General features: G+C 39.9%; 1 protein-coding gene across 2 annotated transcripts in view; it reads left to right on the top strand.

The window, feature by feature from the left end:
• The window catches only part of ADGRA1 (adhesion G protein-coupled receptor A1), a 484,111-nt gene that overhangs the window by 160,589 nt on the left and 305,465 nt on the right, over positions 1-18,057 (top strand). For both annotated transcript variants that reach the window (XM_042458649.1, XM_042458648.1), the window contains exons 3-5: positions 3,960-4,031; positions 8,027-8,098; positions 16,195-16,266. In XM_042458649.1, the coding sequence (XP_042314583.1) occupies positions 3,960-4,031; positions 8,027-8,098; positions 16,195-16,266 (216 nt within the window). The remainder of the gene's footprint in view (positions 1-3,959; positions 4,032-8,026; positions 8,099-16,194; positions 16,267-18,057) is intronic.

Genomic DNA, 18,057 nt, shown 5'->3' with positions numbered 1-18,057 from the left:
GTGGTGATAATGAAGGATTTTCCTCTCCCCCACCTCCCATTTCCACCATTCAAAATAAGAAAATCAGTTCTTAAACATACATCACATGAGTCTGACTGATGCTGCACAAGACATAAGAGCTGGGCAAGAAAGGTATTGTCTCTCATAATCTGAGATCATTGTGTGAAGGCCAGCTTGCCACTTCACTTTTGTAAATTTTGTAAAACATTTATTTATTTTTTTGTTTAAATATTTGTACCTCACCCTATATCAAAGATGGTTAGGGTGGTTTATGAAAAGCATTTAAACAGCTAGAACAATGTAAAACACTAAAAAAATTAAATAAACTAAAACCTTATTATGTTTTATGTAATAAAAACATGTTTAAGAACCATATGCACCATATTCGGAATGAGTTATTGAGACCCAAAGGCTTTGATGAACAGCCAAATTTTAACTTGGGGACTAAATGACATGAGTGTGGGCATCAGTTGGGCTTGTGGGGGGAGGGCATTCCAAAACTGGGCTGCCATGGCTGAGAAGGCCAGGTCCCAACACAGTGTTTTAATCTCACTTGTGGGACACACAGAAAGACCCCTGAGCAGATCTTAATCCTTGGGCAGGCACAAATGGGGAGAGATGTCTCTTCAAGTACTGAGGTTCCAAGCCATTTACAGCTGCTGCATTTTGCATTAGCTGCAGCTTCCAGTTCTTCTTCAAGGGCAGTCCCACATAGAATGCATTACAGTAGTCTAACCAGGATTTAACAGTGCATGGGCAATGGGGATATGTTATCTCTGCCCAGGAAAGGCTGTAGCTGGTGCACCAGTCAAAGCTAGTGCCAAGCACTCCATGTCACAGAGTCCACATGGGTCTCCATTGACAAGGATAGATCTAGGAGCACTTCCAAGATGTGTGCCTACTCTTTCAAGGGGAGTGCAACACTGTCCAGGACTTACTGTGTGCCTAATTCTCAGACCAGAGAACCACCAATCTACAGAGCCACTATCTTATTGGGATTCAATTTCGATTTATTGGTCCTCATTCAGCCCATTTTAGCATTTAGCCACTGAGCTAGCACCTGAACAGCTCCAGCTGAATCCAATAGCAGTCCACTTCAAACCCCCTTATGATCTCCTCCAGCAGCTTCATGTAGCTATTGAACAACATGGGGGATAAGATGTGGCCCCACAGCTTAATAGCCATGTTGCTGAACAGGAATTCCCCAATGCTGATTTCTGGAACTGGCCCTCAATATAGAAATAGCACCACTGAAGAACAGTGCCTCTCATTCCCAAACCACAGATCACTTGTATCAAAAACCAAGCCAGAAAGATCAGCAGGGTAGCACTCCCATGTCTCCCCCCCCCCCCCCCCGGGAATGTTGCCCATTAGAGCAACTAAGGCCATTTCAGTACTGTACTCTGGCCTAAAACCAGACTGAAATGCATCCAGATAAAGTGTTTCCTTCAATAATTCCTGAGATCGCCCAGCCAGCACACACTCAAGCACCTTGCCCCAAAAGGACATATTACAATCGGTTGGACGTTCTTGGGGTAAAACAGACAGGCCAAATGAAGTGGCTTCTGGCTGCTTTGGAAGTGTGCTGATTAAATGAAGCATGCCTCCAAAGCAGCAGAAGCCACACTGAAGGCAAGCTCCGACCCTTAGGACTGGAGCAAAAAGGATCTGGGATAATCTGACTCCTGGCGGTGCTGGTTGGCCCCTGAATCCACAGCCTGCCTTGGCAGTGAGCCATGCAGACAGCAAAGTTCCAACCTGTTTCTTGCTGGAGCTGACTCAGACCACTCTTTCATGCCTGTCTGCTCTGGGCTTTCATATACTTCTGGGTCCAAGGAAGTCCTCTTCAGAAGAAAGTGCACCATTATCTCCATCAAGGCATCAAGAACCTATCCCTAACATAACATGGCATTTACTACTCCCTGGACCCACAAAGTCAGACCTCCCCTACTAAATTTTATCAGCCAAGATAGTCAAGGGTCAGATATATTATAGCGCCCGCGCCATACACGGCTTGAGCGTGTATGGGGCACGCGCAGGGTGGAAGGGGCAGCGCGTCCCATTCAATTGAATGGGCGCGCACGCCCGTTGCACCCCGTGGCCGCCAGGCACAAGCCCCATTGGAAACAATGGGGCTTGAGCATAGGCGGAATTCGCCTTACGCGGCGGGATCTGGAACGGATCCCCGTGTAAGGCGAGGACGCACTCTGTGTGTGTGTGTGTGTGTGTGTGTGTGTGTGTGTGTGTGTGTCCCAGCTTTCTCCCTGGAAGGACCCAAGGTGGCTCACAGATAAAACCTTTAAAATTATTATAAAATTCAAACAATTAAAACATCTCTATATAAAATCACATTAAATATATACAATAAAATATAATATAAAATCACATAAAATATAGTTAAGTTACATGTTGTGGCCTGAACTGCTTCAAGCATCTCATCCACATCATCAGGCCTAAGTAATGTAAACTGATCCCATGAACACTGACCGGACGGTGGACTGGACACCTCCCTAGGCTCTATAACAATTGTGATGACACGTTCTGAGCAAATGCAAGCATCATGTCCCTCAAAGTACTCAGCAAATTTTGGTAAAGGTGACTTACGAACTTCCATTTAAAACAGGGCTGGGAAACTGCCAGGGACTATTTTTGTTCCCTTCCAGATCTCAGTGGGATACATCTGCACTTTTCACACTTGTAATCTGCCAGTGAGGAGAACATAATTGAAACAGGAGTACTGAAATTAGTCCAGAGGACTATCCTTTCTTCTCAATAAATCCCAGGGACTCAAAATATTTGTTTACTTTATAGTATACTATAGTAAGAACTTTGCTACTTAATACTACAGTAAGAATATGTTCCATGTAATCTGTAGGCTGAACATGTGTTTGCTTTGGGTATGGAAAATCTGTGCTCATATCTAATTTAGCCATGAAATTAACACTGATTCATGCATTTTAGGGGGCAGCTGCCCAAGGACCCCATTTTCCTGCAGTAGACTACTGAAAAGTGACCAATAATGCCATCATAATTTTTAAAAATGTCAAATGAACCCATGAAATAAACAAATAACCCAGACATTCATCAATAAGTTTAATAAAGCCAATTAGACCAATTAATTTAAAATACATCTACACTGGCCCACCAAATGCTGAGGATTATGCTCTGGAGCTGCGTCGGGTTGACATGATGCCAGCCAAATGTGTCCAGATGGGCCACTGGACAACAGTGCATAATTCCTACTGGCCCTTTTTCCTGACACCAAAGGGAAGATGTGAGGACAGCTGAGTTACTCTGGAACCAGCCCAACCCAACTGTCCTCGCATCCAACACCCCCCGGTTCATTCTGGAGTTTCCTGAAAGGATCATCCAATTACAATGACATATTAGTCAATGGCAGTGTGTGTCCACAGTGGCACTGATGGAGGTGCACACATGTTGACGCCCATTGACTAATACTCCCATGTTTTCCTCTTCCACAGGGGCCCAAGAACCAAACCCCCATGGATGGAAAGGGCCCTAGAGTGCTGATGGTGTAAAACTCAACATGGGTACATACATGCCTAATCTTGTTCTGCTTGGTCAGTAACCAAATCAATATAGAGTGTTTCTGCCCTTATTATTTCACTCCCTTTTATATAATATTTTAATAATACATTCCCCCTAGGTTTAGTTAAGCTGCCAGTTTTAATTGGGACCTCTAACTTAAGTGGGTTCTGGGGTAGCAAACAAGAAGTAAACTTGCTATGTATTTTATCTCCTCTTCCCCTCAATATTTGTTCACATTTTCTATTGGCGATAGAGAAAAAAAAATTAAAGCTAAACATGTAAAGCTTAATATTTAGCTACAGTAAATGTAAGGAATCTTGAAATCTTTGCTCATCTTTTTCTACATGTCTATGAATCTAAAGCTGTATGTGAACTGATAATTAATTGCTCTTGCTATTGTGTATCTCCAGAGATCTGAAGAATAACTTGATTAGTACTATTGAGCCTGGGGCCTTCTTTGGACTTTCAGAACTGAAGCGTCTGTAAGTATTAATTCCATCTGAATTACCTTAGAAATTGTACTCATATTGACATTTCTGTCCTTGGGGAATTTGGAATATGTCACCAAGCAATTATAACATATAGGGCATATGAATTACATACCACAGTTTAGTCCTTTTTCAGATTTCTTTAACAATATGCATAATTTATGATTTATTTATATGAATAAGTATGAGGTTATCCTTGTTCTTCTTATCCTTAGATTTATGAGCATTTAAAATTAGCTTTTATGCTCCAAGGAAACTTCACTTCAGTATTGGCAGAAATATGACGATAGCTGAGAACAGATGTGTAGCCTTTATGCTAAAATTGAAAGAAAATGTTAATTTAGAGTTTTGCTAAAAATCACAGAATCTCCCATTTCTTTATGTGAATATCTTTAGTAAAAGTCTAATGTACCTTCTTTATTAACTCTAAGGAAACAAAATAGGGTTTGAAATAGAATTTAAATAGGTTTGTTTAGTAAATTTATTTAGCAACACATTTTTAAGCTGATGTCCATGCATTTCATTTAGCTTGATACAGATCATAAATCTATAAGAATTTTTTGGTATTCTGCATGCCTGTCCTTTATTTAACATAGCATTGCTTTTTCATTAGGATATAAATCATTATGTGCTTTGCCTTGTCAGAGTGTCACTAGTACAACAAAAAAAATTGCACAAATTTTACTCCATAAAATATGTGCAGTGAAAGAATGGACAAGAGGATATTAGTAAGAACGGCATGTATTCTCAAACAGATCTGCCTTGTGAAAATCTAGATTGGCAGCATGATATTAGTAAGGAATATGCACATTTTTCAATGGTTCATCCAATTACAATGAATCTGAATGCATTTTGAGCCAATAGAAACAAAATGTGTGAAAACATGAAAGTGCTATGATGACAACTGTGTGTTACTGCTGTGGAGATGACAAATTCAAATAACACAACCCTGACCTCTTGTGGGGAGAATGAGGAAGCTGTAAAAGCAGTGATGCAACATCAGTCACAAGCCTAAGAATGGGAAAAGAAGAAGGTCACAATGGGTCTGAAAAGGAATGGCGAAAAGATGCAGCAGTAGGCGCTCTAGACACAGAATTATGTTCAAAACAACTCTCTATATTGTGTTTCCCGAAGATCTGTTTCTGGTTCCCTGCTAACTTCAGACCCATTAATTATCTTCAGTAATAGTCTATGGAATAGTGAATAGGTTTATTATAAGAGCATCCTAAATTTATTTCTGCATCATCACATTTTCCCTGAAAAGATTATTTCCATCCATTGACATAATATGATTAGGAAATAGATGATTACATTACAAGACCAGTGAATATCTTTCCTCTAAAAATAAGTTGCAGTTGGGGCTTGAAGCCTGCTATATTGTGCTTAGTATGTTTCCTATTCTTTCATATCTTTCACATAGTGGATATAGTAAGCAGCTGAAGTTAATGTAATACAGACGTCTGCAAGTGACATGAGGCTTCATGACTCAGGAAAAACCACAGGCTGCCAAATCTACATAAAATTAACAATTTCTTCTGGAACCCTTACTGCTTACTGACTGTACTGCAGTAATTTAGGATATGCAATGGCAAAGTCAAGAGATTTCATGGATTAAAACAAAATGATGTCTACAAGGAAAAGTAAACCAGAATACATGCCACGTGTCTGGCTGTTTTACAAGATCAATTTCATGAGTCAACATTTCTGGTATAAATATTTACAGGGGAAAAAATGAACACCAGATTTGTACGACATGAGGTAGATTTGGTTTGAAATAATAAGGAACAGTTGAGAGGCATATAAAAGCAAGCTGGTACAAACTGTTGCTTCTTTTTTGCTAATGTTTCATTAGGAACACTGTTTATCACAACATATTGAGTGAGGAAACATGAATTTATTAGAAAGGTTATGGTGTCCATTTGGTAAAACGATTGCACATGGATTGGCATAAATTCGAGGGAGTATAGGGACAATGTCGCCATGTACTTGAGCCCCCTAAGAAGTCCCATGAGAGGCCTTTGTTCTAACAGAAAGTGACCTGGAAATTTACCTTTGTGTCACTTTCTGTTTTTATAAAAGGATTTTTCTGGGGGCCCCAACAACAAAAATAGCCTTGAATCCCCTAAATGGCATCTGGGGATAAAATATGAATTTCCAACGGTGTGTATCAGTAAGATGTATTCCTTTAAGTTCTCTGGTAGGGAGAACTTTAAGACTTCCCACTTTCTAGGAAGATATACACCCTAGGAGAAGTGGTCTTGGCCAACATCAGGCTTCATTTGGGATCTAGATCTTGTTGGAGTACAGTGCTTACTTGGCACTCTCCCAGGTGCTACACTAACTGTCCTGTCATGCTGACATCTGTCTGAGAAAAGCTGCACAATAAGAAATCCCTTTCTAGCTCAACCCAAAGATCTCAGTAACGTAGGCCCGGTACATACCTCTTGGTAAGTCCAGGCTGGCAGTGGCCTAATTTCCTCTAGAGGGAAGCCGCAGCCACCAAGCCGTGCGGCTTCACTCCAGATTAAAAAGAACCTCGAAAAACCCGGTTCTTTATCCGCCACCATAGTTACGTCACAAGTGTGCCAATGGTACACTCATGACGTAGCTGGCACGGTGTGATGTGCGGACGCTATGCGTCCGTTACATCATAATGGTGGCGCCTGTCTACACGGGGTGCTGCCATGGTAGCGCTGCCAGTACGTGCTAGGGTTAGGGACCGTGCGGTTGCCATGCAGTCACTAACCCTAGTTGCGCCACTGCCACGCCACAAAGGGCCCATCTGTCCCAGGCCTTAGTTGATTTTCTGCGTGCAAGTCATTTACCGCATATTGCTGCTGCTGCTAAAGAACTTCTGCACCAGACTTCTTCTGTTTTCCTGTACTAACATTCTTGCCTTACACATCACATCCAAACTGCAATTTTCTTTCCTCAAGTCACTGTACATATTATATAGCTCCCCTATTAGTGTCATGGATATGTTGACTAAAAATTAGGACTAAACAAAAGCTGAACATAAAATCTTAGTCACAAAACCTAAAACACTGTTGATTTTTAAAATTTTTACTATCTTTCCCTAAGGATGTGAGGCCCTCCTAGGGTTGGGATCTATATCTAGTAGTTAATTCCAACAAGAATAGAAACATTGAATCAATGTGCATTTTGTAAGGCAATAGATATGTGAGCCCGATTGAGTCAGTGATACCCTAATTTATTTATTTAATTTATTTATTGGATTTATACGCCACCATTCTCCTGGCTGGCTTAGAAATAGATTGACAAATAGCATTTGTGAATAGATTTAGGCCCAGAATGCTGGAACTGGAGAAGAAAATAATGGATCCTGGTTATTGGTCAGCCTGGTTCAGCACCTCCCTCTACTTTCCTTAGAACCATTGGGCCATATCCAGGGACGTAGCCAAGGGGGAGGGGGTTCCTTGGGGTCCGGACCCCCCCCTTCCATTAGAAAAATGAATGGTGTGTGCTGCTGTGCCGCCACACCCAAGCCCCATTATAATGGTGGCACTTAGTCTGGACCCCCCCTTCCTAAAATCCTAGCTCTGTCCTTGCCATATCCTCTGCTGGGGTCCCATAGCACCCATGTAGTGTTTATTTGTTAATTATTATAGTTCATGATCTTTTTCATAATATTAAACCATATTTCAGGGGAGATAAGAATTTTGTTTTTGGTTTTTTTTTTTGCTTTTCACTTGTTTTTGAGATCTGTGTGCATATGGCTAGTTTATGAAAATGGACTGTTTAAACCAATGAAATACATTATTGAAATATTTGTCCAGAAAAATAGTTTCTTGATAATTCCTTTATATATAGAATGGTTACACATAATTTTCTTCATCATTTTATTGTTATTGCATACTTTGTTACCTTCTAGAAGTGAAAAAGGTGTAAGAGTAAAATTCTAATTTGCATATCTATGATTTTAGCTTCCTTTGTAATTTATGCTGTTCTTTTTTTTCCTTTCATTTAAGGGATCTTTCCAATAATAGAATTGGATGTTTAACACCTGAAATATTTGTAGGCCTTAAAAACCTTCATAAATTGTAAGTATGTCACCTTTAAAGCTATTAATAAAACAGATAATCTACCACAACTAGGATAAACAGATCATTCTCATTTATGGAAGTAATAGTAATAGGAAGACAATATAAAATGAGACAAATCTGTGCAGTTAAGTGGGATGAAATTAGAGTCTGATAGATGTATTTCCCCTCCTAGAATGGGGTGTTCTTGGGTCTCATTTTCTTTCTTCCCAGCAGCCTCCCTTTCTCACCACCACATATCTTTGGAGCATAAGATCTTGCATCTTCTTTGGAACACTCTTTCAAGGTGGGGGGAGATGTTGATAGTGCAATTGGATGCTTTCTTTTGGGGATAGTATGTTGCTTGTTGCTAGAGGGCAAAATCTAAAGTGGCCTTTTTCATTCTCTCAATCTCTCAGTCTCTCTCCGCCAAGCTTTTCCCCACTCTTTGTCTCTTTTTGAAATTCCTTCCTCTTTCTCTCTTTGGAAGCATAACCTGATTGCTTCCAGAGGGCTTTTCAAATACGGTGAAGGACTACAGATTGCCTACTCCTGTGCCTCAGGGATGAGCAAACAGAGAAAAATTACATCCTTCATTTTCCATTTGTGGATGCTTCTGCTGGCACTGAACCTGTTCTGTGACCCCTTCCAGGAAGAGGAAAGCCATGTTTTGTTCAAATTACTAAATGCAGCAAAAAAAAAAAAAAAAAATCTGTTGTAAAGCTAATCAAAATGAGAGCTGAGCAGAAACTATGAGTTTGAATGCTTTTAGTGGTGTGCAATTAACATATTTTGACTAGATGTTGAAAATATTGTCCTTTGGTGTGCATGATGTCCTCTAACTACTGTATATAAAATGTACAGTAAATGGAATATTGCCTTTTGTATATATTTTGAAAAATAAATGGTACTCTGTCCTAAAACTGGTGACCCAACCACCATTATTTCTCCCTTTTTGCCTCACAAAAAATCCTCTCCAATCAGTTTACTACTTCTCTACAACAGGTTTTGGAGGTGCACAGAGGGCTACAGGGATAAAGAGGGATTGTCCCCCCAGTGAGTTTGATGGAACAAGTTGTCTCAGCAGAATTACCTTACTGGATCAGAGGTACTCATGATAGGTTCCCCTAGCCCGGGCAGGGAAATTTCCCATCCAGTCCTTGATGGGATTAAACTCCCCTTGAAGGACAAAGTGCGTAGTTTGGGAGTACTCCTAGATCCATCTCTACAGTTATCATCTCAAGTAGATGTTATGGCCAGGAGTGCTTGGTATCAGCTCCGGCTGATACGCCAACTACGTCCCTGTCTGGACCGGGGGGACCTAGAAAAAGTAGTACATGCACTGGTAACCTCTCGCTTGGATTTCTGCAATGCGCTCTACATGGGGCTACTTTTGTATCAGGTTCGGAAACTTCAACTGATTCAAAACGCAGCAGCCAGGTTAATTACGGGGACATTGAGGTCCGAACATATAACACCTATCTTAAAATCTCTACATTGGCTGCCAAAGTATTGGTTATTACCTTTAAAGCCCTAAATGGCTTGGGCCCAGGTTACTTGAGGGAACGCCTCTCCCTACATAATCCTCCCTGCACACTCAGATCTACAGGAAAATCCTTACTCACTTACCCTAAGGTGAGACTGGCAATCACACAACAAAGGGCATTCACAGCAGTGGCACCTTCTCTATGGAATGCCCTACCGGAAGAGATTCGCCTCAGTGGAACGGTAGAAGCCTTTAAGAAGGCTCTAAAGACTCATCTCTTCCTACAAGCCTACCCTCCCAATTCCGTCTGAGACCATCTCCCCCCTATTGTCTTTGATATACAGTAATTCATGGTTTTAATAGTTTATTATATGTTTTTAATCTTGTTTGAATTTACTTTTTTAATATGTATTTTTAGATGTGAATTTTTAATTGTTCTTATTGTCTGTTTTTAACGATATTGTACACCGCTTTGATAGTAGGAAAAGCGGTTAACAAATAAACAATTTATTATTATTATTAGTAGTAGTAGTAGCCTCCTGGTCTCCCGGGAACAGTTTCCAAGAACACACCTGAGATACAAACCTGATTTTTCAGAGGGAGTGTGTTCTAATTCAAAACTGACTGTGATTCCAGGCCCAGGTTAATTTTCCAACTGCTCAACAGCAATTCCATGTTTTCTGGACTGAATCTCAGTTTATTCACACACATCCAATCCTTCACAGGATTCAGATTTAAGATTCCATATTCTCCATATTGATATCAGTTGTAAAAAAGAGAGAGAGCTGGGAATCATCAATATTCTATTATTATTATTATTATTATTATTATACCGCTCCTTCAGGATTGGAATGGCTTACACCCAATACAATACAGTAATACAAACAAAACCATATCCCTCCTCAAAACAATAACATTAAGGATACCTGACCACAGAACCATGGATAACCTTCCCCAGGAGCTTGAGGTAGATGTTACAAGTAATAGGAGACAGTATACGACCCATGGAACTCCACAGCTAGAGGGCTCAACAATAGTCCCAACACTCCACCTTCTGCAAAACAGTCAACTGAAGCATTCCTGTAGCAGTCAAACTGCTCCAATGATGTCATGATCAATGGAACAAAGGCAACATCCAGCAACTAAAAGGAATACTTGTCTGTCTGATTCAGACCATGAGTATTGACCTAGGTGTCCAGGTGTTTTTGTTCTATAACCAGGTTGAATCTGAACTGGAATGGATCAGGTAAACTGTCTCATCCACAAAAGCCTGGAGCTAGGTTGCTACCAGTGCGCCTCCATATGGCTTGCCAATTTAGGAAAAATAAGAATGTGTAGTCTGGATCAGTAAGTGATTTTTTTTTAAGTCAGTATTGTCAGGAATATCACATTCCTCTTAGTATGAGATATTAGTCATCAAATCCACAATGCTGCATGTTTAATAGTTAACTTTATGTCTAACTCTCCAGTGGGTTATCCCATCAAAACATCATGAAGCAAAATTTCAAAATGTTGCAGGATTCATGACCTTCAGTGGAATTTATTTACTTTGTTGAACTATGTACTATTGGTCGGGAGTATGGTTGTTCCAGTAGTGACTGGACCATCCATAATTGTAAACCAGCTCGGGTTTATATCATATATCGCGACATTGATAAAGACCGGAGTTTATACTGACCATTAATGGTTCTAAAATAAGCATGGTGAAGGTTTAATTAAGGATGCAAGAATTAGGGCCAGTAACAGATAGAAGAAAGGGCGCCGCACAGCCATGGCAATGAATCCGCCCCAAGAGGAGCTCCAATATGGAGCCATTCGGGTGATGCGCCAGGCGCCATTAGCATCTTGTAGGCGCACGATGATGCAAGCACATTGCCCGATGTGCGGATGTTGCAATCGCGCTTGCGCCATCATGGCGGCCCGGTGGATGGAGACGTAAATGATGCACACGTACAGACGAGGTGAGAGCCTGCAGTTGCTGCATGCTCCAGAACCCTAGAACGGCGCTGGCACACTGCCCTCTCCCGCAGGTAGTACTGGGCCTATTGACTTCACCTATTAATGAATAATTTTAAGCAAATAGATGGTTCAAAACCAATAATATTTCACTGTTTGGCTTTTAGGAGTATCTGTCAAGCGAATAAGTTTATGAAGTATTCAATGAATTCTTTAGCACTCATTTACGTTGATTAGCTGTTTGCTTTTAGATGCAGTGTCCATGCTATATTTCTCATTTTGTTCTCCTAGTTTAGCAAAGTGATGCAGCAAGCCTTTATAACAAATGTTAAGATACCTTTAAGGTGCAATTAAATCAAGCTGTTAACTGTTGCAGATGTGTGGAAGAGAATGCGACAATGATTGGAATAAAATTTGCTGAGCAGGGGCATAAGGGTGCTCTCCTGGCACCTGTTTGGGTAGCAAAAGCCACGATTGTTTTTGAAACTGGGTCCATGAAAAATCCAGAAGGTAGCAGATTAGTCTGCTGGTACAAAACCATCAAAGAGTTGTTGACATTAAAGCTAGCAATTTATTACATCATAAACGTTCTGTGAAATAGATTCACCTCATAAAACAAATGGCTGTTATTCTAGTGGAAGGCATTTACACATGTACAGACAAAGAGAGAGAAAAGAGTACCATAATAGTAGAGGAAAGGGAAAGGGGTGTTTCGGGTACTCGGGAAGCCCAGTGGAAATGTGTGGGTGCAATTTAGTTTCTCAGGGTGTTAACCCGTTTAAAGGGAAACTAAAATAGGGAAGTATGAAAGTTAAACTTTTAGAATTCAACTTTCATCACAGAACAATGAAAGTGTGGGTCAGACTATTATTTTAAATCTGCCTTCTAAAGAATAAAGACTTATCGTGTAGTTTAAAACATAATGCACTTAAAAACAAATACATAAAATAACTAAAACCTAATCTAACTGGTGGTGGCTAGGCAAAAGAAATAAATCTCAACATCTTTAAGATAGCAGGAAAAAACATACAAGTGACGTTGAAGCATTCAGAAACTCAAGAGAGCTGTTAAACTGCCTTCAAATTCAGTGACCAAGTCATCACATGATAGTTAAATGAGAGAGAGGGGATCCTATTTAACTAAGGAGGGACAGGAAGCAAACATAAATTTTCCAACAAAATGGTTTCCTCCTGAGAAGATATACCACTCCAAGGGCCTGGTGAGAAAGTGACTCTCTTTGATCATTTTCTCAAAGCAGAAAGCCCCACATAGGGAGAAAGATGTTGTGGACCATGAAGGATACAGTCTTTGAATTGGCAATGGCATAAGACAACGTGTGTCCTTGGAGCTTGGTCGAGGACACTAGAGAGCAGGGACGTAGCTAGATTTAGGAAGGGGAGGGTCCAGACTAAGTGCCACCATTATAATGGGGCTTGAGGGGCAGCGCGGCAGCAGCACACACCATTCATTTTTCTAATGGAAGGGGGGGTCCGGACCCAAAAAACCCCCCCCCTGGCTAGCGTCCGGTAGAGAGGGAGGAGGGGAGTAGGGATAGTAACGGTTTCCTTTGCCTTAGGCGCTAAAGTTGAAGGGGGGTTTGCAGATGAGGTGGGAAGTGATGGAAAGGGTGGGGATTTCTGAAATTGAAGGTGACTTGAAAATAAGCTGTTGTGGGAAATAATTGTTAGTTCTTAGAAGCCATCTCTGAGCCAATCAGAGTGTCAGATGGAGAGGTACGATGGGCATGGGAGCTGTCCAGGGTAGAGAGTATTAATTGCCATATCGATAGTGAACAACAAACTTTAGTAATGAGCACCTGGACCATACAATAGAATATAGCGGTTACAGACAGCCAAAATAAAGCTGCTTCGGTCACTTTGGAGGTTGGTATTTCAATTAGCATGCAGCCTAGAGGCCAAAAGCCGCACCAAAGCCATGCGCAGTTTAAGGACTGGAGTGCAGCTTTGGTGCAGCTTTTGGACTCTTAGGGACGCATGCATCATTGACCATATCTCGCAAAGTGACTTGAAGCAGCTTATTTTGGCTGTCTGTAACAGGCCATAGATAGTATGGAATCCTTAGGAATTTTATGAGAAGGAGTCTCCCATTTATGGAAGGGTTAGTGAGGCCCATTGAGTCTTGCTTTAAGAGTCGACTGATTCACCCTGACCTCTAACCAAACACCAAGAGTCAAAGAAGGTTACGTGGTTAGAATCATATATTCTAATATATATATGTTGTGAGTAAGTGAGCCACACAAACCCGGGATGGGCAATCGTACTGCCCCATTGCCCCATGTCAGGTATTGTTTTCCTTTTGATTTCACCCTGTGAAATCTTTATTTGTTGTTGTGTGCCTTCAAGTCATTTCTGTCTTACGGCAACCCTAAAGTAAACTAGGGTCAGAACTTGTTCAGAGAGGGTTTGCCCTTGCCTTCTTCTGAGGCTGAGAGAATGTGACTTGCCCAAGGTCACCCAATAGGTTTCTATGGCCAAATGGCAATTCGAACCCTGGTCTCCCAGTTCCCTATTCCAGCACTCAAACCATGACACCATGCTGGGTCTCTGAATTTTTTTTATATGAGTTGATATTTTTCAGATTCCATGTTTTTTTCACAACTGAATCTGACTTATAAGATCATGACACACCATCATTTATGATTGACTGTGTGTGTGTGTTCTCCCCTGATTCCAGTTTACTACTTACGTACATTATGTACATTTAATTCTGCTGCAGACATTCACTGAAATGATTCACATCATACGACAGATGTGACAACACTAGCTGATAGCAAAAAATATCCCTGACTAATATACTGGCCTGACTTTCCATGACTAACTTATTTATCCCTTGGCCATATTTATATATGGTGAATTGCTCATGTTATAAACATGATTATAAATGACGAATTTTAAGGCAGCACATTTTTGTTTATGAGGTTATTATTGTTATTTTTCAGTAGCCAAGTTGCTTATTCTAAGGATGAATTATGCAGTGGTTTTTAGAGTGTAGGGAGGCTCTCAATAGAAATTCATACAACTCTTACGAACATGCCACTTTAAAAATCAGGTGAGCTAAAAGCAGAGCTTGGAAATACTTCCTTTTTTAGATAACAGCTTCCAGAATCCCCCAGTGAACATGTTCTTTTGGGCGTTGTTCTTTTATATCTGTCTTTTACATGACCGAGACAGAGAAGGGCCAGGATTTATATGCTTTCTGTCTTAATCTTCTCATGCTAGGGACAAATAATAAATACATGAGGAATAGTTAGTTTGATTGTGGATGTCCCACAGAAAAACCCCACTCACTTTTACGATGGCAGTTGGATTGTGTAAAAACCACTATATACCAGTTATGCTCCTTGATGTGTACTTATCTGGCAACCTTTCTGCAATCTCTATTCCTGTCATTTTCATCATTAGTTAAAATCTATTTATTAGATTTTTGCATTATTGCATTTGACATTCTCAGACAAAAATGGACAATATAATTAAATTTATTTTCCCCCAAATTAATTGACTAAGGGGCCTTTCCTGGCTGGATCAGGGCCGTGGCACCCTCATGCCGTGGCCCATGAACTGGCTTTTGGAGGGCAAAAAAAAAAAAAAAAAAAAAGAGCTGCAAAAAGCAGCTCCTTTTTGTACCCTCCAAAGGGTACCATAGCTGTGGTGGCGCATCTGGAGTGGCGTGTGGCATCATGGTGACCTGGGGCGGAGTCAGGGCATGTGTCATCAGGACGCTGTGCCCCGACTCTGCCCACAGGCTGGCCTTTCAGGCCAGTCTGCATAGGCCCTAAGTCTAGAATTTCAGCATCAACTTAATTCTAGAATTAACTTGTGTGTGTATGGGTGTATGTGCCTTCAAGTCACCTGTTGAATTATGGTGACCCCATGAATTTCATAGGGTTTTCTTAGGCAAAGAATACTGGAAGGTGATTTTGCTGTTTCCTTTCCATGAAATATAGTCTAGAGCATCTGGTATTCATTGGTGGTCTCCTATGCAAGTACTAACCATGACTGATCCTACTTAGCTTCTAAGATCAGACAGGAACTGGAGCCTTTGGGCTATTTTGGCTTATTTGTTGCTAAACGAAATGAGAGACAGTACAAAAGAGCCAAGAAATATTACATTCTCCAGTTGGTTATTTATAAATAGCCTACCTGGGTATATTGGGAGAGTAGGTCACAAGAATCAAGACACTTACTCAAGAGTGGGAAAAGTTATGTTAAGATGTTTGAGATTAGCAATTTTAACAACATATCATTTTCTCCTAACATTCTTGCCTATCTGTTTTGTGTGCCTGTAGAAGATGTGAAGAAATCTCTTGAGTATACAAAGCGTCATCTGTGTATCAGGGATGGTGGATTATTTAATGTTAAATTTCAACTATCTTAATCATTTCGTGAGTGCAAAACTGAACAAAACATCTGCTCATAGGATTAAAAAAATCAGTTTATCTGTATGTCTATACATGTTCATATCTGGTAGGTCATCCTAAATGTATAGTTATAATAAGAACTCTCTCACCTTGCATTCCAGATCTGCATAGTTTAAAATTTTGCCAGTGAGGAAAAAAAGGAACACATTCTGAAATGTCTTTCACTAAAAAAAAACTTTAAAATAAATAAATCTCTTTTTTTTCCAAACAATGATTGCCTTTTTTTCCTGCCCTTAGGAATTTATCAGGGAACATTTTTTCAAGTCTCATGAATGGACTTTTCTCTGAGCTGTTAGCTCTCAAAGCCTTGTGAGTATGTCTTGACGGTGTAAAATATGCCTTGACTTTGTACAGTGTGCTTTATCATTTGTCTAGATTTTCCATGTTGTATGTTTATGTAAAACAATACTCATTCTTTCAGTGCATTTTGTTCTGTACATTTTAATTCTTTCTCTTTGGCTAAATTCTGAATCCTTGGAATATTACATGTTTCTGGTGGATTTAGGGCAGTAAGGTTGCAATAATAGTTCTGTGTAGATTTTTTTTTAAAATGACGTTGTCTTTAAAATGTCTATAACTTTTTGGTTAATTTCCCTTACATTTTATGAAGGGATGAATAGAAGTAGAGAACAAACAAATTAATTCCTTGCAGAATTTACATAAAACCTCTTAGATGTTCATTATAACTATACTTAGATTAAATGTACATATTAGATTTAAAACATTTAAATATTCATCCTTGTTAGCAAATAAGAAATTTTTTATTAAACAATAAAAAGACTGATGAAAAATTAACTAGAGTGTAGAGGGCAAATAACGTTCTATTATTGTATGCATATTGAAGTTAAATATTGTGGTTCTTAGACTTTTATTGACTGCACTGAATTAGAAGTGGAATTAGTCATAATACATTGGGATTATGGAATTGTAAAACTGTAATTGAGGTCTGTCAAAGTCAGAAGGATTGAAGGGTCATTTTCCCTAACCAGAAAAATGTTCATTGATGTGACCATTCCCATTTTTTCACCTAAAATGCAAATTCATAATTCCCAGACCAGATCAAGAACAAAGACCAGACTTGGCTGAATAATTCTGAAAATAGATTCCTTCTACCCACACCTTTCTTACTAAAACCTTTAAATGCTGTATCTCATTGCAATAGCTGTAAGTCTCTCAGTGGGTGGTCATATGGCTTTCCAGATGGATGAGGTCCATACATTTAAATAAGTGTGATATCTCTATACACAGATGTCTGTGCATATATGAATGTGCACACACATATACATAACATACACATTATACATGCATGCATACATACACACAGAGAGCATGTCCCAAAAATGTATGCATAAAATCATAGAGTTGGAGGAGACACAAGGGCCATCCAGGTTCAAGATTAAGTGGAATCTTTTTTCTCTTGCCATGAAAGACTACACAATCAAAGCACTCCCAACAAATGGTGATCCAGCCTTTGTTTTAAAACCTCCAAAGAAGGATACCCTACTACACTCTGTGGAAGCATATTCCACTGTTGAACAGCTCCCACTGTCAGGAAGCTCTTCCTAATGATTAGGTGGAATCTCTTTTTCTGTAGTGTGAATCCATTGCTCCATGTCCCACAGTCTCTGGAGCAGCTGAAAACAAGCTTCTTCCTTCCTCAATATTCCATCCCCTCAGATATTTAAACATGGATGTCATGTCACCTCTTAATGTTGTTTTCCCCAAGCCCTTCTCTCTGTCTCACCACCACCACAAGCACAGTTGGTGGGGATATGAGAGAGGGCCTTCTCGGTGGCTTCCCCTAGACTCTGGAATTCCTTTCCTAGGGAGACCAGAATGACCTCCAGCTTGTTGGCTTTTAAAACTGAATGTTTGTAATGGACCGGCTTGGGATGTTGTTTCATTTTAAAGTGTTTTATACAGTTTTATCTTTTAAAAATGTATTTTATTCTTTTAATAGCTATCTATTTTAACATTGTATTAATTTAATTCCTTTTTAATGCACCTCTTTTCTATGTTTTTAATTGTACTGTATTTTCTTTTAATATTGTGAAGCCGCTCTGAGTCCCAGTTCTGGGGAAAGAGTGGGATACAAATAAA

Source organism: Sceloporus undulatus, chromosome 3 (assembly GCF_019175285.1).
Source record: "Sceloporus undulatus isolate JIND9_A2432 ecotype Alabama chromosome 3, SceUnd_v1.1, whole genome shotgun sequence".
Lineage (NCBI taxonomy): Eukaryota > Metazoa > Chordata > Lepidosauria > Squamata > Phrynosomatidae > Sceloporus > Sceloporus undulatus.
Note: the sequence above shows the minus strand (reverse complement) of the source record. Positions and strands in the feature narration are given on the sequence as shown.